This window comes from Schistocerca gregaria, chromosome X, assembly GCF_023897955.1.
Source record: "Schistocerca gregaria isolate iqSchGreg1 chromosome X, iqSchGreg1.2, whole genome shotgun sequence".
Classification (NCBI taxonomy): Eukaryota; Metazoa; Arthropoda; class Insecta; order Orthoptera; family Acrididae; genus Schistocerca; species Schistocerca gregaria.
Genome location: NC_064931.1, coordinates 410,211,831 through 410,236,558, shown reverse-complemented (window position 1 = coordinate 410,236,558; position 24,728 = coordinate 410,211,831). Strand labels below are relative to the sequence as shown.

Below are 24,728 nucleotides of genomic sequence, written 5' to 3'. Positions count from 1 at the left end.
TATTCCATAGCAAATTTAAGTCAAAATTTCAAAACAGCTTTCCTGAAAAGTTATCCAGGAAGTACATTAAAAAAAGTAAGCCCTGGATAATTACAGGGACTAAAATTTCATGTGAGAGAAAAAGGGAAATTATATAGAGGGGATAATAAGCCAAGATTCAACATGGAGTATAACATTAAAACTATATGGGATACAGTCAAATGGGAGACAGGACAACAAGGCACTGTATAAGTTAAGATAACAATTAAACTAAATGGTGATTTTATGACTGATAACTCAAAAGTTGCAAGGATTTTTAACACTGAATGTGTCAGCAGAAATAGGATTACAGAATTCTGTTGACGAAGCAAGAGAACGTATTCAAAACATCATTCTGCAATATTTTATGCAACTCGAAGTAGCACCAACATCTTTTACTGAAATTACAAAAATTCTACAAAACAAAAGTCTATATGGTGTTGACAGAATAAAGGGAATTTTTCCAGATATATAAAAATAGACAATTGTCAAACCTCTTTATAAGAAATGCGACAAGAAACACTTAAATAATTCTCATCCAGTGACCTTACTGACATATTTTCCCAAAATATTCGAAAAAGTTAGGCACTGAAGAGTAGTCTCACATTTAAGTAGAAAAAAATTACTTAGCGTATCGCAGTTTGGCGTCCACAAGGGTTGCTCGACCGGGAATGTTATTTATACATTCACTCAGCAAATATTACAAGCCTTAAATAATAAAATTTTGTCAGGTGATAATTTTTGTGCTCTTTCCAAGGCGTTTAATTGTGTACATCATGTTACTCTCATACAAAAACTTCTGTTTCATGGGACTGATGGCTTTACACAAATGGTTTCAGTAAGATTTAACAAACAAAATGCAAACAAGTTGTGCTGAATAATTAATAAAATGTTGAAAGGAGAGAGAATTTTAGTGACTGGGAGATCAATCATGAAGGAGGTCTCACAAGTTTCAATTGTAGGTCTACCACTATTCCTTATAGATGTGGATGACCCACCACCTAACATTCATCATCAAACATAGCTGGTACTTTTAGCAGATGATACTTGCATTATAATAAAGTCCATTAGTGACAAAGCAACAGAAGAGATAGTTAATGATATTTTTCAACAAATTTTTAAGTGGTTCTCTGAAAATGGACACACTGTTAATTTTGAGAAAACACACTGTATTCAGTTCTGTACAAAAAATAGAGTTGTACAGAGAACTGATGTAGCGTATGAACAGAAGTCCGTAAACAGGGTAGAATGCTCCAAATTTTTGGGTGTACATAGGGCTGATAATGAAGTGGAAGTAGTACATTAATGAGCTGCTCTAACAATTAAGTTAAGCTACTTTTGCTCTTCATATAATTGATGATCTTAGAATCATGATCATGTTGGCATATTTTGCATATTTCCACTTAATAATGTCTCAAGGAATGATTTTCTGGGGTAAAGACAGGTTTCCACATGCAACAAAAATAGTGCCACTTGGCCACCACTTATATGGTGTCACTGAAGTTGTGTGTGGAAACACCAAAATTACCATGGAGCCATTCGAGGGACACCACTTTCAACCATGCTACAAAAGTTGAAGTCGCTGTAACTTTGTGATGTTACTTTCCTTCCCCCACTGACATTTAGTGTCAGAAGCAAAATAAACAGCTGCCATCTTGATGTCAAGTCTTCTGAAGCTAGTGCCATATCTGGTGTTTTTCATATTTATTACTGTGTATTATGAAAATATGCTGTCTCAGTAATAAACCACATTAAAGATCTCTCCAAAATGTGTCACTTTAACTATGGTTCGTAGTGCTACAGTGGCAAGAAGTGCGACTTTATTATGTAAAATCTTCATGCGCAAATAATGGTTAATTTACACGATGGAGGTATATGATGTTTTCAATATATGATGCACAGATAAGAGTTGTGTGTGTAAGCAAGTATTATTGAGAATAGTGAAATGTGATTTGCAGCTATACAGCAGCTTACTGAAGTCTTCAAATGGTGAAAATTAATGTAGTGCTGCCAGTACATAGAGATTCTGTTATACTGACACGCACCTGCAATGCTCTCAAATGCTTGGCCAGTGGATCTGAGAAAGAAAGTTTAGTATCTGCACAGTTGTGACAACACTGCAACATAACAGTGTTGGTGCGGGAACTTCAAGGGTCAACGGTGGCTGGATAACTGGGGAAAAGAAGCTTGTGAGAGGAAATGAAAACCTGCCATGCCAATCAATCTATGGGAAGGAGAAAGTGTGAAACCCCGTAGAGATCTGCATGGGGACAAACTCGGTATGTGGCTGGTGCGGGCAGCTGATGACTTACCACTCAAGTACAACACTTGACACAAAGTACAATGCGAGGTCTGTGATGGTTGAATTTATTGTGAGCACTGGCATGCTTTTCTCATTGTTGGTCATAGATAAACACTTCTGTCAGCAGATCTCTCCGTCCTATGCATTGAATGTGCCCTCCATGACAAGTTTCCACACTATTCTGCTGCACTACCCATGCCAGTTCATCTGCCTCTGTCACAACGTCCGCTGGAGGGGGAACTTAAGGAAGTAACAATGTTTCTGGTAGTAGTAAATTTTTAGATTGAGTACAGTTCTTAATAAAGGAAATCAACTTTATTAGTGTCTTCTAGTGCATCTGCCCGATGAGTAACCCTAAAATTTGGTACAGAATAACATTAATATTTCATTATATTTAATTGATGCGGGGTGCAAAATTGAAAATATTAGTTTTCAAATGAGTTTTCTGGGCATTGTAAATGGCACCTCAAACATCACAAAAGAACACTGAAAACTTTAGTTTTGTGGATGTGGTACTGGAGAGATGACAGGTAACTGCCAGATACGGTTGGCAGGTTCTCAAATTGAAAATACAAGAGATTTTGCAAATGACAACCAAAATAGTCCCATTGTGGCATTATCAGCATGTTTTAATTTAGAGGCCAGTGCATGCAACTGTATAAAAAGTGCACACAATCTTTAAACATTTACATATTGAAACTCCTTTTACAAAACAGGATGAAAATTGGCGAGACTACATCACTGCACGTAGTACTTAAAAATAATTAATCAAAACAACTTTCATAGCATTATCGCACCTTTCATATTTACTATAATACGTAATTACACTTCCTTTCATAGCACTATTCAGTTTATTCATACTTACAAAAATATTTAATTAGAACAACTTTCATATGGTCATAGCTCTTTTCATATTTACCATTTGCTTTGTACTCATTCAAAAACATGACATTTTTTACAAGTTTGAAAAACTCTGCAAAAAAGTTGAAATTTGTATGCTCACTAACATGAAAAAGAGAGAAGAAGATAAACTGGAAATAGCAACTGTTGATTTGGCAATGATAATTTTGGAATGATACGGAAATGTTAGCATAAATAAATAAAACTTTATGAAAGACATGGGGAAACATGAAGTGTGTCAAGTATGTGAGATGGGTAAAACACAGGAAGAAACATAAAATATGAGAGACCTGCCAGAAATACGGGAGACAGGACAAAACGTGGGTAAAATACCTGACACCCCAAAAAATACGGGAGACCTGAAAACCCTACAACCAGTTTTTGAATATCAAAGTGTCACTTGTAGCTTCACTTGAGCAATTACTGCATCTTGTAATGCAATGAAGTCCATAACATAATAAGAAATGAATGAAAATAATGGGTAACTATCTTTGCAGTCTGACAAGAATAATTTCAATACATACACATTCATAAAAGTGAGTTAAACCTTATTTAAATATTTATATTCTGCACATTTAAAACAATGTTGAAGCACTTCACTTGAATTCACGTAAATCTATTTTATTAATTGTTTCAAAGTTGTATCAATGATTATTATCAACAGTGTTATGAACTCTTTGACTTCTACCTGAAAGCACTGTTCTTGTTTGTTGAGAGGGAGGTACAGAGACTTGGCAGGAATGTTGTGGAATGGCTGCTCTTGGCAGAAGAGTTGTTGCAAACAGACTTGATGCTGTTCTGTAGTACTGCTGAAGGCAGAAGTATTGTATGCTATTAGTGCTGAGAGTGGAAATACTGAAGCATATATCTGTTTCAAAATTCAGAAACTGCATTTATCGGAAAAACCATTGGAAGTTACCTGAATAACAACCTTTGACCATTTAATATTTCTTGTTACAAGTACGAGTTGTGGTCACTGACATGCTCCATGGAAGACAACAAGGTCAACAACAAACAAACAAGGTACGTACTAATTAGGACTGTAGATGTGATTTGAGACTCAAAGCAAACTAACTACAAAATAATGGTCAACATCTTGTTTGAAGATAGATCGCGGAAAAGGTAGCATTGAAGAATGCATTGCAACCTCTAATATGAGTACCAGATTTTTTTAATGGAGCTCAATATGCAGATCAATGGTTACCTGAAATTTACTTCTGATATCTGAAAGTGGTTCAAGAATGGATTTTTGTTGACAAGTGCAACTTCATTTATAAGTGTATTTGATGCCCCTGTGTTATTTATGCACAAAACCCACCTTGAAATTTCAACATCTTGTTTGAAGATGGATCACTGGAAAGGCAGCATTGAGGAACTCATTACAACCTCTAATACGAGTATCAGATTTTTTTAATGGAGCTCAATATGCAAATCAATGGTTATCTGTAATTTACTTTTGATATCTGAAAGTGGATTAAGAATGGATTTTTATTTACAAGTGCAATTTGAGTTATAAGTGTATTTGATGCCTGTGTTATTTCTGCGCAAAACCCACTTTGAAATTCAAAGGCAACGCCTTCTCTCCTTCTCACTGGATTCTTGATTCAATTCTAAAATTATAACCTGAATGAAAAATACCAATGTCAATTCGAATAATCTCAGCTGATGCCATATTGAAAGCTGTACAACTAGAATTTTGACGGGAGCATACAGAAATAGCAGCACATGGTGCCACCCATCAACCATCGTGCAACTTTCTGTGACATCATTGTAGTTGCATGTGGAAACCCGGCTTAATGCATCACTTAGAATATATTGACAGCACAAAAGTGAGCAATAAGAATAATATGTGATGTTCACCCATGGGTATCAAGAAAGCACCTCTTAAGAGTTAGGCCTTTTAACTGCACCATCACAATACATACATACGCTAATGAAACTCATCTTAAATATTCCATTACAATTTGAGAACAAAGTGATGTCCATACCTACGACACTAGGATAATCATTTGCCCAATAACTTAAATTGTCTGACAGGTAGCAAAGAAAGTTTCAAATCTAATCTAAATAGTTGCACCTGGACAACTCCTCCTATTTTGGGGACAAAGTTTTATTTAAAAAATGACAAAAACTAGTTTTTAAGTGTAGTTGCATGAGTAGTATCAAAAATAATATGTTCAGCAATGTTAACACTAATAACATGTGCATTTCCAGCACACTGACTCACTCCACATAATTTCGATAAAAGTATCACTCAAATGATGGGAAAACGTAACCAACCAGTGGCAGCCGATGACCATGTGGTAAGGTGCTACATCACACTGTAAATATAGCACTAAAATTATTCCATTTCTCTTTGAATGCAAGCTAGAAATCATACTAAAATTAAGCCATTTCTCTTCAAATGTGAGCTGGAAATTATGTTACAATTACACCAAATCTCTTCGAAAGCTTGCTGGTATGCAAATAATGGGAAATCCATGATGGAATAACAACAATATTATGGAAAGGATAGGTTGCAGCTCACCATATAAAGGAGACATGAGTCCCAGACAGGTACAACAGAAAGACTGCTATACATTTAAAGCTTGTGGACAAAAGATCTTCTAAAGCAAAAAACATGCACATTCACACAAGAACAACTTGCACACACATGACCACTGTCTCTGGCTGCTGAGGCCAAACTGTGCACACCAACTGAGAATGGTGAAAAGAGCAATCTGTGAGTGATGGAGGAAAGGAGGAAGGTGGATGAGGTTGGCAGGGATGGGAAAGGGTATCAGGATGTGGGAGTGGGGGTGTGGGGCAAAGTGTCTTGCTGCTTGCGGAAGCATGCAGGAACACGGTCGGGTCAAGATAGGGCCATTCAGTGGAGTTGGGAGGTTTGGGGTGAGAGTGAGCAGAAAAGAAGAGAAGCAGAGAACGGGAAAAGATTAGTGAGTACGTTGGTGGAACAGAAGGCCGCATAGTGTTGAAATGGGAGCAAGGAAGGAGCTGTATGGATGAAGGACAGGGACCAGTGAAGGTTGAGGCCAGAGCGGTTACAGGAACGTAGGATACATTGCAGTGATATTTCCTAGCAGCACAATTCAGTAAAGCTGGTGTTGGTAGGAAGGGTCCATATGGCAAAGGTTGTGAAGCAGTCAATGAAGTGAAGCACACTGTGTTGCACAGCATGTTCAAGCAACTGTGTGGTCCAGTTGTCTCTTGGCCACAGTTTGTTGGTCGCCATTCATGTGGATAGACACTCCAATGTAGAAAGCAGCATAGTGGTGGCAGGTTACTTTGTAGATAACATGACTGCTTTCACAGAAAGCCCTGCCTTTGATGGGATAAGTGATACCTGTGACTGGACTGTTATAGGTGGTGGTGGTGGTTGTTGTGGTGGTGGGAAGATGTATGGGACAGGTTTTGCATCTAGGTCCATTGTAAAGATATGAAGCACAAGGCAATGGGGTTGGGATTAGAGGTGGACTAAGATATTGTGTAGCAACACCACTGTGGGAGGGATTGGGAGGATAGTGGGTAGGATATTCCTCATTTCACGGCACTGTGAGAGGCAGTTGAAACCCTAGCGGAAAAATGTAATTCAGTTGCAGTCCTGTGTGGCACCAGTCATGAGGGGAGTGCTCCTTTGTGGCTGGACAATGGGAATGTGGGAGTTGGTAGGTTACTGGAGAGAGAAGCCAAGAGAGATCTGTCTGCACAAAACTGGAAGAGGTAATTTTGGTCTGTGAAGGACTCAGTGAGGCCTTCGGTATATTTGTAGGAGGACTGCTCACCACTACAGATTCCGACGGCCACAGATGGCTAGGCTGTATGGAAAAGACTTCTTGGTATGGAACGAGTGGAAGCTGTTGAGTGGACATTTTGCTGGTGGTTCGTAGGTCTGATAGATGGAAGTACTAACGTAATCTTTGAGATCAACATCGAAGAAGTTCCATTTGCTTTGCCCTGTTAGTCTCAACGAATAAGAAACCATTTCATAACTGCTTAATACACTTTAAGGTACCAGCAAGCCCTTCTAAGCCTTTCTTTATAAATACTGTTTTGACATTTACAACTCCGTAAGTCCCATTACTAATTGCAATTTGATTATCAGGACGACTAGCCTCCCTTATTTGTTTGGATTAGTAGTTGTCAGTACTCCTAGATGGCACATCCATCACACTGGGAATTAACAGTGTCGCACTGTGTTCGCTGATGCATGCCCAGAGCTTACAGTGACAGAGGGCTTGTGGCACTTCCGGTCTCCAGCTCAGGAACCACGGGGTCACCAAGAGCATACCCAGGAACAAATGCTGAACCACTGAGGACATAGTAGGATCGCTAGATGGGTGCTGTATCTGCAGCAGTTTGCAATGGTGATAAGGTATGCAAGAAGTGATTAGAACATAAAAGCAGATGCTCCAATGTAATTGGAGAGACAAAAAATCTACTCACCATGCAGTGGCAGGAGAATGCACATATAAAGGTACAGAAATTTGCAAGCTCTCGGGGAGAGTCTGGAAAAGTCTCCCAGAATGCAGGGTCATGGGCAACTTTTCCAAACTCTCCCTATTTCTTAAATATCACTAGTCCTTTCCCTTCACCCCTCCTCCTTCCCCTTCAACCCTTCTGCCTGAAGCTTGCAAATTTACATATCTTTATATGCACATTCTCCTGTTGCCCCTGGGCGAGTTGATTTTTTATCTATCCGAACACATCATATTTCAAAAACTGAATGTTTTTATTGATATAGTGGATACTTGGTCTCAGATGCTAAGACCGAATGGAGATGATAGAGAGGGAGTAGCGTACATGACAGGAATAAAAATACTATACTTTGAAAAGGTTAAATATGACAGTAGGATTAATATGATTTACCACAGTATTAAGCATGAGCTAAATACAGATGAAAACTTGAAGTTGGTCAAGCACTATCTGAACTCAAAAGATTTTCCAAGGTTTAAGTCTACTGTAAACAACACAAGGGTGTTCTTTTTAGAAGGAAGGCCAATAATGTGGAAGACCAGAGACGATGCTTCCTGGACCAGATTGTAGATAAATTGATTGACTTAGGGCATAAATCTATGGACATTTTGGGGCACATAGGTGTACTGCCAAGCTTCAAGAAAGTTTCATATTTAACAACATGAGGAGGGGGGTAGGGAAGTGTTTAACAGCTGTTTTACAAGCCAGAAAGTGAAGGCAACTACCATGCCAACTGAAGGTTTGAGACAAAGTGCACTGACTGCTAGACCTAAAAAGCTAACAGCAGGAGATTTGTTTGGTCCTTTGCTGGTGTCAAGAGGAGGACATAGTTATACTTTTGTGGCCTTAGACACATTTTCAAAATTTGTCAAATTCTATCACACCAAGAGAGCAAACACAAGGATTCTTTCTGATGTATTGAAAAATGATTACACACCACAACTGAGTAAATCAGAGGTCTTACTATGTCTAAGCTTTTCAAACAGTGCATGGAGAGGAATGACATAATGTAGCCGGCCAGAATGGCCGAGCGGTTGTAGGTGCTACAGTCTGGAGCTATGCGACCGCTACGGTCGCAGGTTCGAATCCTGCCTCGGGCATGGATGTGTGTGATCTCCTTAGGTTAGTTAGGTTTAAGTAGTTCTAAGTCCTAGGGGACTGATGACCTCAGAAGTCAATTCCCATAGTGCTCAGAGCCATTTGATATAATGCACATTTAAATTTTGGCTTATTTCCCAAAAGATAACATAAGCAAGAGAGTTATGAGGGACTTTAGTATGTTGTGCAGGACCTACTGCCATAAAAAACATACTTCATGGGCCAGCTATGTACCTACATTTGAGACAATAATAAAGAATGTATGGCATGAGGCCACAGGGTTTGTTCCATGAGAGCCCATGCTGAGTGTTAAACCTTGTAATTTGACATATGAAGAAACTGAGTTCCCAATTATTCAACAGCTAACTTCCCAGGGGAGAGAGAGAGAGAGAGAGAGAGAGAGAGAGAGAGAGAGAGAGAGAGAGAGAGAGAGAGAGAGAGAGAAGAGTGTGGAGAAACAAATTGGAAAAAAAGGCACAAGAAATAAATACATTGCCTCAGAATGGGTTGAAACCTGCTGTATTTGAAACTGGGGACCCAGTTTTGGTTAAGGCCAAGGAACAGTCACATAAAATTGTTGTGTGCGACTTTGTACACAATGGTAGTAAGGAGAGGTGGACTACGGAGTGGTGTGGCAACTGTTGTAGTACTGTAGGAGTAGAAAATATTAATGAACCAGATAACACAACAAACAGACAATTTACTGAACTTTTATTTCTCCAAGCTTATGAAGACTCATTACAAATAATGCAGCAAGAAACAGAGTCCAGCTACCTCAATGTCAACAAGGATGAAGCACGAACGAAGGTGTCATGGCACAGAGGCTCCAAGTGCAAGTGAGATGAGTGGCTGCTGTCAGCTGTCCTATATTGCGACGGCATAAGTTGCTCATAGCACAGAGCTGCTGGTGGTGTGGCTCAGCAGACATGCACCACTGGGTCCATCAGATCCCAATGACCACTATCAGTGTCAGATGGAAACTTGCCATTCCATTACCAACTCTAGAATGCCAGTAGGGTGGTATCAATATGTGATACCATAAAAACATGACTCCGAAATAGAGAAATTTTGGTGTGTGTACCATGTGCCATTTAAAGCAATTCAGAAACTGCAGGAAAATGCATACTCGGTGTCATAACAAAAATCCAAAAAGGTGGGAATTTAAGGAGATGGGACCTGGATAAACTAAAAGAACCAGAGGGTGTACAGAGTTTCAGGGAGAGCATAAGGGAGCAATTAACAGGAATGGGGGAAAGAAATACGGTAGAAGATGAATGGGTAGCTTTGAGGGATGAAGTAGTGAAGGCAGCAGAGGATCAAGTAGGTAAAAAGACAAGGACTAGTAGAAATCCTTGGGTAACAGAAGAAATATTGAATTTAATTGATGAAAGGAGAAAATATAAAAATGCAGTAAATGAAGCAGGCAAAAAGGAATACAGACGTCTCAAAAATGAGATCGACAGGAAGTGCAAAATGGCTATGCAGGGATGGCTAGAGGACAAATGTAAGGATGTGGAGGCTTATCTCACTAGGGGTAAGATAGATACTGCCTACAGGAAAATTAAAGAGACCTTTGGAGAGAAGAGAACCATGTGTATGAATATCAAGAGCTCAGATGGCAACCCAGTTCTAAGCAAAGAAGGGAAAGCAGAAAGGTGGAAGGAGTATGTAGAGGGTCTATACAAGGGAGATGTACTTGAGGACAATATTATGGAAATGGAAGAGGATGTAGATGAAGATGAAATGGGAGATACGATACTGCGTGAAGAGTTTCACAGAGCACTGAAAGACCTGAGTCGAAACAAGGTCCCCGGAGTAGACAACATTCCATTGGAACTACTGACGGCCTTGGGAGAGCCAGTCCTGACAAAATTCTACCATCTGGTGAGCAAAATGTATGAGACAGGCAAAATACCCTGAGACTTCAAGGAGAATATAATAATTCCAATCCCAAAGAAAGCAGGTGTTGACAGATGTGAAAATTACCGAACTATCAGTATAATGAGTCACAGCTGCAAAATACTAATGCAAATTCTTTACAGACGAGTGGAAAAACTAGTAGAAGCCGACCTCGGGGAAGATCAGTTTGGATTCCGTAGAAATGTTGGAACACGTGAGGCAATACTGTCCCTACGACTTATCTTAGAAACTAGATTAAGGAAGGACAAACCTACATTTCTAGCATTTGTAGACTTAGAGAAAGCTTTTGACAATGTTAACTGGAATACTCTCTTTCAAATTCTGAAGGTGGCAGGGGTAAAATACAGAAACCAGATGGCAGTTATAAGAGTCGAGGGACATGAAAGGGAAGCAGTTGTTGGGAAGGGAGTGAGACAGGGTTGTAGTCTCTCCCCAATGTTATTCAATCTGTATATTGAGCAAGCAGTGAAGGAAACAAAAGAAAAATTTGGAGTATGAATTAAAATCCATGGAGAAGAAATAAAAAATGTTGAGGTTCGCCGATGACATTGTAATTCTGTTAGAGACAGCAAAGGACTTGGAAGAGCAGTTGAACGGGATGGATAGTGTCTTGAAAGGAGGATATAAGATGAACATCAACAAAAGCAAAACGAGGATAATGGAATGTAGTCGAAATAAGTAGGGTGATGCTGAGGGAATTAGATTAGGAAATGAGACACTTAAAGTAGTAAAGGAGTTTTGCTATTTGGGGAGCAAAATAACTGATGATGGTCGAAGTAGAGAGGATATAAAAGGTAGACTGGCAATGGCAAGAAAAGCGTTTCTGAAGAAGAGAAATTTGTTAACATCGAGTACAGATTTAAGTGTCAGGAAAGTATTTGTATGGAGTGTAGCCATGTATGGAAGTAAAGCATGGACGGTAAATAGTTTGGACAAGAAGAGAATAGAAGCTTTCGAAATGTGGTGCTACAGAAGAATGCTGAAGATTAGATGGGTAGATCACATAACTTATGAGGAAGTATTGAATAGGATTGGGGAGAAGAGGAGTTTGTTGCACAGCTTGACCAGAAGAAGGGATCGGTTGGTAGGACATGTTCTGAGGCATCAAGGTATCACCACTTTAGTATTGGAGGGCAGCGTGGAGGGTAAAAAATCATAGAGGGAGACCAAGAGATGACTACACTAAGCAGATTCAGAAGGATGTAGGTTGCAGTAGGTACTGGGAGATGAAGAAGCTTGCACAGGATAGAGTAGCATGGAGAGCTGCATCAAACCAGTCTCAGGACTGAAGACCACCACAGCAACAACAACAAAAATCCAAGGAGTTATGTTTGGGGAACATCGTAAATCTAAAGTTATATATTAATAGAGGAAGTATCTCATACAGAATGTTCAAAATATTATGCTGATGTAACAAGAGAAATGGGTTATTCAAATAGCAGCTGAGACAACCCCCTTTCTTCTTTTTTTTGAAATAAAATCATCATTCTGAATGGCTTGTGTTGGGGTGTTCAAATTACATGGTTGATCAAGGGGCTTGATGGGAATTAGTATGCGCGTGCGCACAGACGGTTTAGTGACAAAGCCCACTTTCATTTCAATACGTTCGTCAATAAAAATTGGTGCATTTGGCGGACTGAGAATCCACATTTCACGATCGAGAAGTCTCTTCATCCTCAACAGGTGAATGTGTGGTGTGCAATGTCCAGTCACAGAATAATTGGTGCAATATTCCTTGATGACATGGTGACTACTGAATGTTATGTGATGGTTTTATCTCCATTATCCAAAAGTGACCCCGATTTCAACAAGATGTAGTTCATGCAAGACAGAGCTTGACCCCATCAAAGTAAGAGGCTGTTTGATGTTCTGGATGAGCATATGTATGATAGTTTTCTTTGCAATACATTAATAAAGTGTGCTAACTACAAAGTATGAAGAGAAAGCTTATTTGTGCATGATGCAACACAGAGTGTCCCAAGGACTGTCCAGGAAGAGGAATTTATGGTAACTGGTGATGTCAGTCAATGAGCGATATAGGAGTTAGGGTAATTTGTTTGGAATTTTTTCCTTTGTGCACTGGAAAAAGAAGTGGGTGCGGGTGTTGGTTGTACCTCAGTGTGGAAATTGGTAAGGACAAGGTAAAAGAAGTAAATAGTTAGACTCGGCAGAGAGAGGAGGTAATATTACGGCAAATAGTTGTGGATCATAAGAGATATGATTTGGACGGTATGAATTTGACTGGTTACAACATGTGGTGTACGGGGGTTCCTTTGGAAAAAAACTTGGAAAATCCTTGCAAGAATGTATTGTTTGGGAAATATAACGAATTCCAATATTAATCTTTCTGCACACACACTAAGGCAAACATTCAATCATGCAATAAAGGTGAACTGAAACAGTAGTGTGAAAAGGGGGTAAGATAGCTTCAGTTACAACTGGCTGAATGACAACAAAAGCAAGAAAATGGCAAAATTCTGCAAATTAATTGTAGATAGTCCTTTATGCAGATGATCAATTAGAAAATGTCAAACAAAGTGATTGACAACATTATTGTTAAACTGGGCCTTTGTGAAAACTGTAAAAATCATTCACAGAAAAACTTTGTGCAAAATTTCCAGTTTTTAAAAACAATGTTTCCTTAAACACTCACCGTAATCAAACTATGATGAGAGTTTCTGACACGCCATTGTTTTAACAATATGACATGACAAAATTTTTAAACCATTTTCATTCTAGTATGAAGAGTTTTATTCATTATGGAGAGTTTTACTCATCATGAAGTGTCTTTATCTCTTGAAGACTGGTTACTTAAATGGCTGTCAATTAGTGACAGTTGAAGTATCTCAAGAGATTTCAGGGCACTCCTAAGTCCTGTAGCCCATTTTGGAGGTAGAAACAACAAACTTCATAACATTTTCAGATTACAGTTTTTATAAAGACAAACTCAATTTAACAACATTGTTTCTTCTTATTGCAACAACTCTCATTTTAGCAGGAAGGAAGAAAGATTATGGTTTCCTGTCCTGTCATTGATGAAGGTATTGCAAATGGAACTCTGGCCCACATAGGACACAGATAGGGAATGAAATCACACTCTAGTTGATGTAGGGACAGTATCATTAATGGTGAGAACAATAGGAACTAATTATATGAGCTACAAAATGGCTGATACCAGAAAAGGAAGGGAGGCAGGGAGGGGTGTCACACACTGAAAATGACAGCTATATACCAAAAGGCTATGTAACCGCACAACTTTAGGTTCTGCTTTGTGTGCTAGTGACTGAAAAAGCATATTATAGGTACACTAATGTTTCTACCAAAGATCACAATGGCATGAAAATAGTGTAGATGCAGACTTCTTGCCTCACGTCTCTCCCACTCCCACTAATCTCTCAACGTTCCCACCATTTATAAAAGGTGTACAACTTTGCTTCTGCCATTTTTCCCCAACATTTGAAGCTTTAATGAAACAAATTGGTTACACATGTATCATTCAAAGTCTTTTCCATCACTGGCCACTACTTTCTGCCATCTTTCAGGCAGTGTATGAATCCTGCATCAAAAAAATTGTGCATCTTTTGAAGTGATCCACGAATCGATCCAATTTGTGACTTCTTCATGAGATCGGAAGTATTGGTCAGCCAGGTCATGCGCCATTGATCTAAACAGGTGATAGTGAGAGGGAGTAATGTCTGGAGAATACAGTGGGCGGGTTAGGACTTCCTATTTTAACATTTCCAAGTATGTTTCGACCTCATTTGCAACATGGGGTCAAGCTTTGTAGTGCTGCAAAATCACTTTATCATACCTCTCGCTGTATTGTGGCTGTTTGTCTTTTAATGCTCTGCTCAAACGCATTAATTGCTTTTGATAACGAGCACCTGTGATTGTTTCACTTGGTTTTAACACCTCATAGTACATGACGCCGAGCTTGCTGTGTCACTCTCACTAATCGTGCCAATTCTTCTAGAGTCTTCATTTTGCAATGTCTCCAATTCTGCATCTTTGAAAACATTCTCTCTTCCACCACTATGCCTGTCTACAATGTAAAAATCACTGTTCTTGAAGCGTTGAAACCACTCACGACACATTCTTTCACTAATAGCGTCCTTACAATACGTACTTGAAAGCATTCAATGAGACTCAGCCACTGTTTTCTTCATATTGAAACAAAACAATAACACCTCCCACAAATGATGAGAATTAGGCCCGTAAACTGACATTTTCAATCAAGAACAACTTTATGATGCACACAAATTGACTAATGTTTGAATGAGGTTATGCTGACCGAGGTCGAAGCTAACTACCTGACATCTGTGATCTGTTTCTTTTGACCGCTACTTACCATTGTTGTCACCTTTCGGCAAATGACGGAAGCAAAGTTGTACGTCTTGTAAGTTAACAAACACTAGCATAATCAATGTTCTGAGGTAGAGGCACACATTAGTGTTCCATCTGTAGATAGAAATTGTAAGCAACAGAAATGAATCTAGTACAGAAGAATGAACAATAAGTTAGAGGTCGTACACAATCAAATTTGCTTCATGTAGTTTACTTAAAGGATCTTAAATAAATGAAGAAAAAATGAAGTTATCTTACGTTCTCTTTCATATTCTTGCATCTCTAAAGCCACTGCTGCACCTTCGGTGAAATTCCAACTAGTAACATCCTGCTTCAGGTCACAGTAAGGACCTATTGCTTGGGACATCAGAACTCTGTTAAGGTCAGCTCTTTGGTATACCTGCAAGAAATATCATTTACCAAAAAATTAATGATGTCTATATAATAAATGTGACTTCTTTTGATAAACTGAAATAACTTCATTATTTTAATGTTAACAATAGGTAAAAATCCTCTAAAATGAATGAGCAACAAAAATAATAGTAGAATTTAGTCTTGTGCTACACGTATGGCATAGAAATTTTCACCTGCTGTAATTTATAGTTTTGAAACTGGCAATTATTCTTAATTCTTAACTACCCACTTAGCACCAGGTTTTCGTGGCCAGCTAGGTTTTTATGGTCAGCATTACTCCCTCTGGAGTTAGACATTTGGTGGTGGTTAGTATGTCTGATGTTAAAGGCAATGGATGTTCCAAAACATCAATAAATAACAATCCATGAAGTGGACAAACATGCAAACTTCAGCCACCATTTCATAATGGTACATACAATGTATGTCTGCTGAAATTAGTATGTTACAATCATCACATAATTATTACAATTGCAGAACCAGATTTTTTCTTATGTAGGTAAAGCTGAGACTTTCATTATCTGAGCTGTTCCGACTCATTTGTTTTCCACCTCGAATGCCATGGGGGTCGACTGCTAGGGAGAGACACCGGAGTAGATCCTCCGTGCAGGATATCTGTGCAGGCGTCCCTCTAGTGCCACCTGCGACCAGCCTGACTACGGCCACCTATTTATGAGAGAGCCACTGACTCTCATACCGTCTTTGCTCACTGTACTGTATTCAGACCACTTCTCTACATACTGTAATGTTGGCTGATACACTGGACTATTCTTGTGGTTTGCTTTAAAGCTTGAACTATCAAAGATATTGGCTGATGAATCTGCTGTGCTATTTTTACATTCTTAGTTACAACATAAGAGCTGATGATCGTTGTTGAACCTCATGCCACATCTGGTGAACATGGAACCTACACCCCAGCAGCCACCGTCGCTGGCTACTTTTCAGGCAGACTTCATCATTGAACCAGCTCAGCTAGGTTTTGATGAAATGTGTGCTCTATTAAACACTCAATTTTGCAGATACTGTCACATTATATTGCACCGAATGGAACTCTATCACTGTCAAAAACAGCACACTCATACTGTGCTTGGGCAGCTGAACTACAGGGATTCAGTGGAAAATGCCGTTTTATTACCCCCACAGCTAATGAATCTTATGTGGAAGTCATGATTAGAGATGCTATTATTAAAGCAGCCCCCAACATGCAAGTGCCTCAAAAGGCATTACAGTTCAATGACCTCACTTTGGGGGATGTATTACAATCGACTCAATAACTGGGAAGTCTCCCAGGGAGTTGGCTACCATTTGGAGTCTGAGGCAGATGTGGTGACTGCAGTATCCGACCAGGGTACTGAGAGCAATTTGGCTGACATGGAGGAAGTAGCAGCTATAGAACGTAAACACACCCAGGCTCCATTCCTGCCTCACAAACACGGAACACAATTGCAGTCCCGCAACAGGTATTTGCTTCTGCCGTGCCTGTTATCATATGCAGTCCTGGGATAACTGCCCTGACAGGTGGGCACAATGTTTTACTTGCAATAAAGATGGACTTCTCCTCACTGTTAGAACCATAAGGATGTTAATGTAATTGTTACCGACTGCATAAAGCAACAGTGATGTCGCAGAAATTGCTCATTACGCTGGCAATGTGCAACAGGGAGATTCAACTACAGGCAGACATCAAAGCATAGCTTCTTCTCTGAACTTCCCTATGTACCTCCAGCTCGAAGCTTGACAGCTAGGACAAACTTCTTACCACAGCCCTAACATACTATAATGCTGACGGCTCTGAGCAACCAATTACTTATGCTTCAAAGACACTCAACATCACCCAGAATTATTCCCAGACTGAAAAATGAAGCCCTTGCACAGTGCAAACACAGTGAACGTTTTCGGTTTAGATGCTTTTTTCGCTTTTGGTTTTGCCACTGATGATTCGATTACCCTTGTCTCCAAACAATTCTCTTTTAAGGAACTGGAAGACATTTTTCAGTAGTGCCCAGACATTTTTCCTGGAAACCTCAGGACGGCTACTAAGTTCATGGCACATATAACATTGAAAAACTCGGTGTGACCTCTTTTCTTCCGCACACAGTCCATACCCTGGATGATGCAATAAAATATGAGTGGACAGGTTGATGGCCTTGGATGTCACTGAACCTATTTCTGCCAGTGAGTGGGCAATGCCGCTGGTAATCAAGAATTCACCAGTGGGAAAACTTTGAATTATATGGCGATTTTATGATCACAGTAAACTCATAGCTGAAAATAAGACACTTATCCGATTCCCAAACCAGAAGAACTTTTCACCTCACTCTCGGATGGACAGAATTTTTCAAAAATAACCCCAGATGAAGTTTCTTTGCAGGTGAAACTTGATGAATCATAAAAGGTATTGGTCACAAACACACCACGCAAACTTTACAAGTTTAAACATCTAGTTTTCGATGTCTTGGTGAATTGAATCTATTTCAACAGTTCCTTGAGTAACTGCTTACGGATATTCCGGGCTGCATTAGTTACTTAAATGACATTGTAGTCACTAGGGCCACAACAGAGGAACATTTACAAAACCTGAGCAAACTGTTGCACATGCTGCAGGCCACTGGCCTCAAATGTAATCAGGAAAAATCAAAGTTCTTTCAACCATCGGTGTAATCTCTCTCTCTCATGTCATTTCTCACAATGGACTGCAGGCTACAAAGAAACATGTGGAAGCTATCAAAGCTCTCCTCTGCCCCTCAAACTTAAATGAGCTTGAATCTTTTCTCTGAAAGATAGCTTATTACGGTAAATTCATTCACATTTTCTGCAATGATTGCTAACCACCTAAGCACTGTGTGGAAGAATGTGATCTCTTTTTCCTGGTCAAAGGATTATGAATGGGCACACCAGGGACTCAAACAGGTCTTAACCTCCATGCCTTACCTTGCAGCTTTCCAGTCGGTGAAGCAGTCTGTAGTGGCAGCTGACACATCGGAAAGGGCTTCAGGTGAAGCCCTAACATAATGTAATGCTGACGGCTCTGAGCAACCGATTACTTATGCTTCAAAGACACTCAGCACCACTCAGAATTATTCCCAGACTGGAAAAGGAAGCCCTTGCAATCCAATTTCCATTAACATTCCATTTTTCTCTCTACAGAACCAAGTTCCACTTAATCACTGACCATAAACCATTAATATCACTCTTTGGCCCAGTCATTAAGCTGCTCAACTGCACAACCCATCAGCTCCAGTGACGGGTTTTACTTCTCAGCAGAGATTCCTATGAGATACACTTCCAAAATACTACTCAGCACAGATGCCTTCTCACCCACTCAATGGGTCCCAATCCAGCGTTCAATCCAGCACACCATGGAAAACTTTCCCATAACCATGTCTTGCGTTGCAGGCAGCATGAGCAACGATAAGATATTATAACAAGCGCACTGCCACATCCGGCACTAACGTACAGACCGGATTCCCAGTTGGAACTCTCAACATGACTGCCAGCCTCGCATGATCTTACACTTGCTACTGCCAACTCTGACCATGCTGCCTGCTCCACCCTCTCCATGGTTCATGTCTGATACCGAAGTGTGGGTGTGCAGTTTTGGGCACCAGGAAAAATAGATCCTGACGGTCATCAAGCATCAACAAGGCCACTGGATATTCACATTGGATGTGGGTGGCAGAATGGTGACCCATCATCAAAACCAACTCTGATGGGGAGGGGTGAACAACCTCCTCTGTTCCCGGCCACGTCTCTGGATGGCCACCTCAGTGATGCAGTGTGCCATTCCTCTCTTTCCCAGTCTCTGTCTTTTCTCAGTCAAGTTTTAGAATCTGTGCTTCCTCCTCCTCCTCCTCCTCCTCCTCCTCCTCCTCCTCAACCTTATCTTACTGGCCAACATAGCATTTGGCAAGCATGAAGACAAGCAGTGGAAGGCACTATCTTGCTGAAATGTAATCCTAGAATGGCAGGCTACGAAGAGCAACATAATGGGTTGTAGAATATCATCAATGTACTTCTGTGTGATAAGGGTGTTGCAGATAACGACCAAAGAAGTCTTGCTTTTCAGCCTAGAATCTCATTGTCTGGAGTGGAGTAGAATTGACTTCAGTGACGAATCCTGCTTTGAATTCAGTTCTGATGACCAGCGAAGGCTTGTCTGGAGATGCCACAGACAGCGGTGGCACCATAATGCTGTATGAGAGGTCCTGCCATGAGGACATAGGTTGTCTGTGATGTATTGTACCATCAGAGTTCCCTCAGTCACTATCAGCCATGACTTTTTAAGTCATAACTGATGACTCCCCTCATCAAGTAACACCACTGAGCCTCTCCAAAACATTGGAAGAATAGGACCTGTGCCCAGGTCACCATCAGACTTACTACAGTCCTCCTGTGTAGTGCAGAACAGCTAGTAATCTTAGAACACAATGCAGCACAATTCATCAGCATTCCACACTTCCTGGTCATGGCACCACTCCAAATGCAGGTTTGTGCTTTGGTGTTAATGGCAGCCTGAGCACTGAGTGGTAATTCCCTAGTCCAGTTGCTGACAGTCTCCTATCAATGATGCGGGATGACACAGAATGTTGCAGGGAGTCCATTACTTGTTTTGGACGGCTGGCACAGATGTTAAGAGATTACAAAGTGCCTGATGCACAATAATGTGATCTTTTTGGTAGTCAGATGTGATCGACTGGAACCTTGATGATGAGACTGCCTGCCCTCACATTCCCTTGTAGTTCTGCATTTGGCCAGTACCACATCTGAATGTCCCACAATTCTAGATATTGCACAGTTCCATTAGCTGTCCAAATGGAGACCCATAGTGAGGCCACTTTCAAATTCTGTCAAGTGCTGATAATGCTGTCTCATGCAGGTACACGGCATCTCTATATTCTTCACAGGTATCACTCATCAACTGATGTAGTTCATGCCCCTTAAATAACTTATTGGGCCTGGTAACAAAACTAAACATGAACAAGACTAATGTAATCCGGTGGCCACTCTACCTGTCATGCAAGCTGGTCGCCAATATACCTGTCACAGAAGAACTGGCGGCAGTGTATTTGAAACCTCAATTTTTTTGGAGCTGTTCAAAGATACTATACTACACGAGACATCATAGGCATTTTCAAGGCTGGAAAGAAAGATCTGTAAAGTTTTGTCCAAGTTAAATAGCTTTCAGCTAGTTTACAAAAGGGAGGATGACACGGTTTGTATCTGCACTAGAAGCAAATACAGAATTTCCTAGACTCAAAGACAATTGTGTGTTATTGCTAATAATGAGCTGCAAGCTATTTGTTGTGTAACTAGTGAGAGCAATAATATGATACATAATGCCATGTTTATTCCTCTGTGTTGACAAAACTTAAGTCCAAGGTAGCTCAGTGTATAACTGCTGGAAGGCTGTTGAAAGCTGAAGCCTAGCTTCCTATAGTGATGGCTTTTTTAACAATCCACCACTCTCTATGCAATATTCTCATATGTTTATGGAGATGTCTCTGTTTCAATAAAGATGTTATTGGTGATTCTATTCTCCCAGAATTACTAGTGATGGCTAACGGAAGTCTTGCCGAGACTTTGTAAATGAAAAAATGGTTGAAATGGCTCTGAGCACTATGGGACTTAACTTCTGAGGTCATCAGTCACCTAGAACTTCAAACTAATTAAATCTAAGTAACCTAAGGACATCACACACATCCACGCCCGAGGCAGGACTCGAACCTGCGACCGTAGTGGTCGCTCGGCTCCAGACTGCAGCGCCTAGAACCGCACGGCCACTCCGGCCGGTTTTGTGAATGATTTATACAATGCATCCAGTGCCGAATGCTAGTGTTATGATCAACTGTACATCACCCAGTTTTCTATGGCTATTGTGCGTTTTTGTAGTTTCATTTTGAGAATGGCTGTATGAGAAATAGTGGTAAACAGGCACATAACTACAGAATGTTACCTGCTTTCAAATGAGTATGTGTGATGGCGCTGATGGAGAACTGCAGATTGGGGGGAGGGAGAGGAACACAAAATTAATGGTGGAGAATCATCATGTAGCTGAATATGACTTCCAGTGTCACCATGACAAATCTTCCCTGACAAAATACATTCAAAAAGTTAATGTCTGGAAAAGGTCATTATGATTGGATATTCACATGATCACCTGATAAAGGTCCCATTTTTCATACTCGACTTTTACATCTACAGTGGAAAAGAAAAACTTTTGACAGTGAAAATGCTTAAAGTATTTGAGATTGTTACCTTACTTCAAGCTGGACAAATCCAGCCTACATATAACTGAACAGCGATGACACGTTAATGGTTACCGTAACTAGCTTTTCTGGCAAATGTATCATTCACTTACCTTGTAACATTATGTACTGCCAATTTAAGGTTCTGTTGTGTAAGTATGTATAATAGTGATAACTACAGCCACAAAATTCTTTTGTGTGGGATTAGTCATTCAGTTTTTTCACTTTGGTGGTCAGTTAGCTATAATGAGGCTATTCAACCAACAAGGTTCCTGGAGGTGGTAAGTTCCTATGGGTCCAAACTGCTGAGACCCTCCGTCCCTAGGTTTACACATTACTTAATCGAACTTAAACTAACTTACACTAAGGACAACACATACACCCATGCCTGAGGGAGGACTCGAACGTCCAACGTGCAAGGGGAGCCGCGTAAGGCGCCTCAGACCGCGCAGCTACCCTGTGCGGCCAAGGTTTCTGGAAAACAGTATTTTATTGAAACCCTTTGGAACCCCTTTGGAGAGTTATAGTTTTCCTATTTGCAGATTGGCATTAGCATATTAGTCCTTTAAGAAATTATGGCATACAATCAGAACAACTGCAATCATTCTGTAGAAACGGTTCTCATGCAAAATATCAAATGTTGTCATAAAATTCCCACAATATTTCATCGACACAACTGACCGACATCTTCAAGTGTGACAAACACACTGCTGAGCAGTGAATGAAGCCTCCTATTTATACAAGTCAAAGCAGAAAATGTGCAGGCATGAAGGCACCAAATTCGTTGGTCAATAGCGAAGATTTCCTGAATGGTAATGGGATGGATAGCTAAGCTACCTGTCAGACAATGAAGCAAGAGCTTCAGTGCACGCACACAGGGACACTGCTGTGGATATGAGGAATAAGATGTGTCATCCCCTGACACAGGCCCAGTACCAAAAAAAGATATAGTGATCTTACCTGTGGTTAAATGGAACTCAACTGTCATTCTGTCTATATTGATGCTCTGGGTAGTTCTAATTAAAGTGCAGCTACTCATGGAAGTCCAGTGTGGGCTGTAATTATTGTATGGAAGCGAAACTTGGTAGATATGTTAATGTTGGACCAATTTATGATGGACAAAAAAGCAGTTGCAATTTTGATCACTAGGTGTAAATCTAGCACTGTACACTGTTTGTTTGACAGTGTGACATCCACACTGTCATTTGACAAGCCATAGCGTGAGTGAACAGTACGGCTAACGACAGCAATTACAGTGCTGCACAGAGAGATTACAGTTGATTGAAAGAAGAGAGGTCAGATGTTAGCAAATGATTTAAAGAAGATGATAATGAATTTCAAAAACACGGATAAGCTTGGTGTGGAAAAGTACCTGCTACTATAACTGGCCATGCAGCTTGTCCCTCGCGTGGACATAGCACTCGTGCAGTTTCATGAGAATTGTCCATCCCATAGTGCAGTTTCATGAGAATTGTCCATCCCATGGTCAACAGTACAGCAAGTTTTTTGGCTACATTACACCAGTACCCATACAAGATAAAGATGGTGCAGCAACTGACCCTCATGATCTGCAGCCACATTGCCGGCCGTGGTGGCCGAGCGGTTCTAGGCGCTTCAGTTCGGAACCGCGCGACTGCTACGGTCACCGTTTCGAATCCTGCCTCGGGCATAGATGTGTGTGATGTCATTAGGTTAGTTAGGTTTAAGTAGTTCTAAGTTCTAGGGGACTGACGACCTCAGATGTTAAGTCCCATAGTGCTCAGTGCCATTTGAACCATTTGCAGCAACATTCTAAATTTGCTCTTTAGTTTCTGGCGTGGATTGAGCTTGAAGATATGTGGCCGGGCTATATTTTATTGTGTGACAAGGTACATTTTACACTACAGGGTGCAGTGAATATACAGTAGTGTTGACTTTTGTGTACTGTGGATTCACAAGCACCTTTATTCTCGATCCACTCTTCTTTGAAGAGAATACATCAAGAGGGTCTGTCAGGGGTACCATGATGTCTGCATGTTATTGAGGTCTCCTTGCACAGCATGTGACTTCTGCTTTGGAAGAATGCAACTATGTGAATACCACTATTCTCATCCAAGACTGTTAACAATAAAATTAACATTATGCCTTTCTCACTGCCCACATCTCATTCCTAATCCAGTACATTATGGAAACATTTCTATATGTTTTTCTTGCATTTACAGCACCAAATTTGCACCTACTGTCCAAAATTGTAACTAATTTTTTTCCAGCGTAAATTTGTTCCACATTAACTCATTAGAATAACTACCAAGTTTTTATAACCACATGGTACACAAGAAAGATGAATCAACTATTGGATGACTCTGCCTATAGCATTCAAAACAAGACTGTCCAGCCAAAATACAACAAAAACTTTAAAGCTCGTAAAGAACAGCACGATCTCTGATGATGTGGCAAAGAGACTTTGTACACAGGCACCCATTCCTCCCAGGTTATAGAGATTGCCTAAGATTCATAAGGACTATGTTAGAGTGGTGCCACGAACAGGCAGCATAGTGTGCTGATGAACTGTATTACATAGTATTCAGTGATAAATCACCGTTCTGCACTATCCGGGTGGGCATATTCAACGAGTACGGCAATAGACTGGAGGAGAGGTCTCATTCTTCCAATGTTTTGAAGAGGCACAGTGCTTTACTCCTAGCAATAAGGTGTGGAGAGCCATCTGGTATGACTTCACATCAAGACTAGTAATGACAGAGAGAACTCATGACGGCACATTGGTATGTCATGCACATCCTATGTCCTCATGTGTTACTTCTCATGTGACAATCTTGTGGTGCCATTGTTCAATAGAATGATGCTTGTCCACACACTGCACGTCTCCACAAACTGTCTGTGGGTTGTTGAGGTGTGTGTGTGTGCGGGGGGGGGAGGGGGGGGAGGGAGGGAGAGGGAGAGGGAGAGGGAGAGGGAGAGGGAGAGGGAGAGGGAGAGGGAGAGGGAGAGGGAGAGGGAGAGGGAGAGGGAGAGGGAGA

The 24,728-nt window shown here is 40.4% G+C and overlaps 1 protein-coding gene across 1 annotated transcript in view; it reads right to left on the bottom strand.

The window, feature by feature from the left end:
• The window catches only part of LOC126298197 (uncharacterized), a 114,217-nt gene that overhangs the window by 7,114 nt on the left and 82,375 nt on the right, over positions 1-24,728 (bottom strand). Inside the window, exon 10 of the mRNA XM_049989504.1 lies at positions 15,314-15,455. Within this exon, the coding sequence (XP_049845461.1) occupies positions 15,314-15,455 (142 nt within the window). The remainder of the gene's footprint in view (positions 1-15,313; positions 15,456-24,728) is intronic.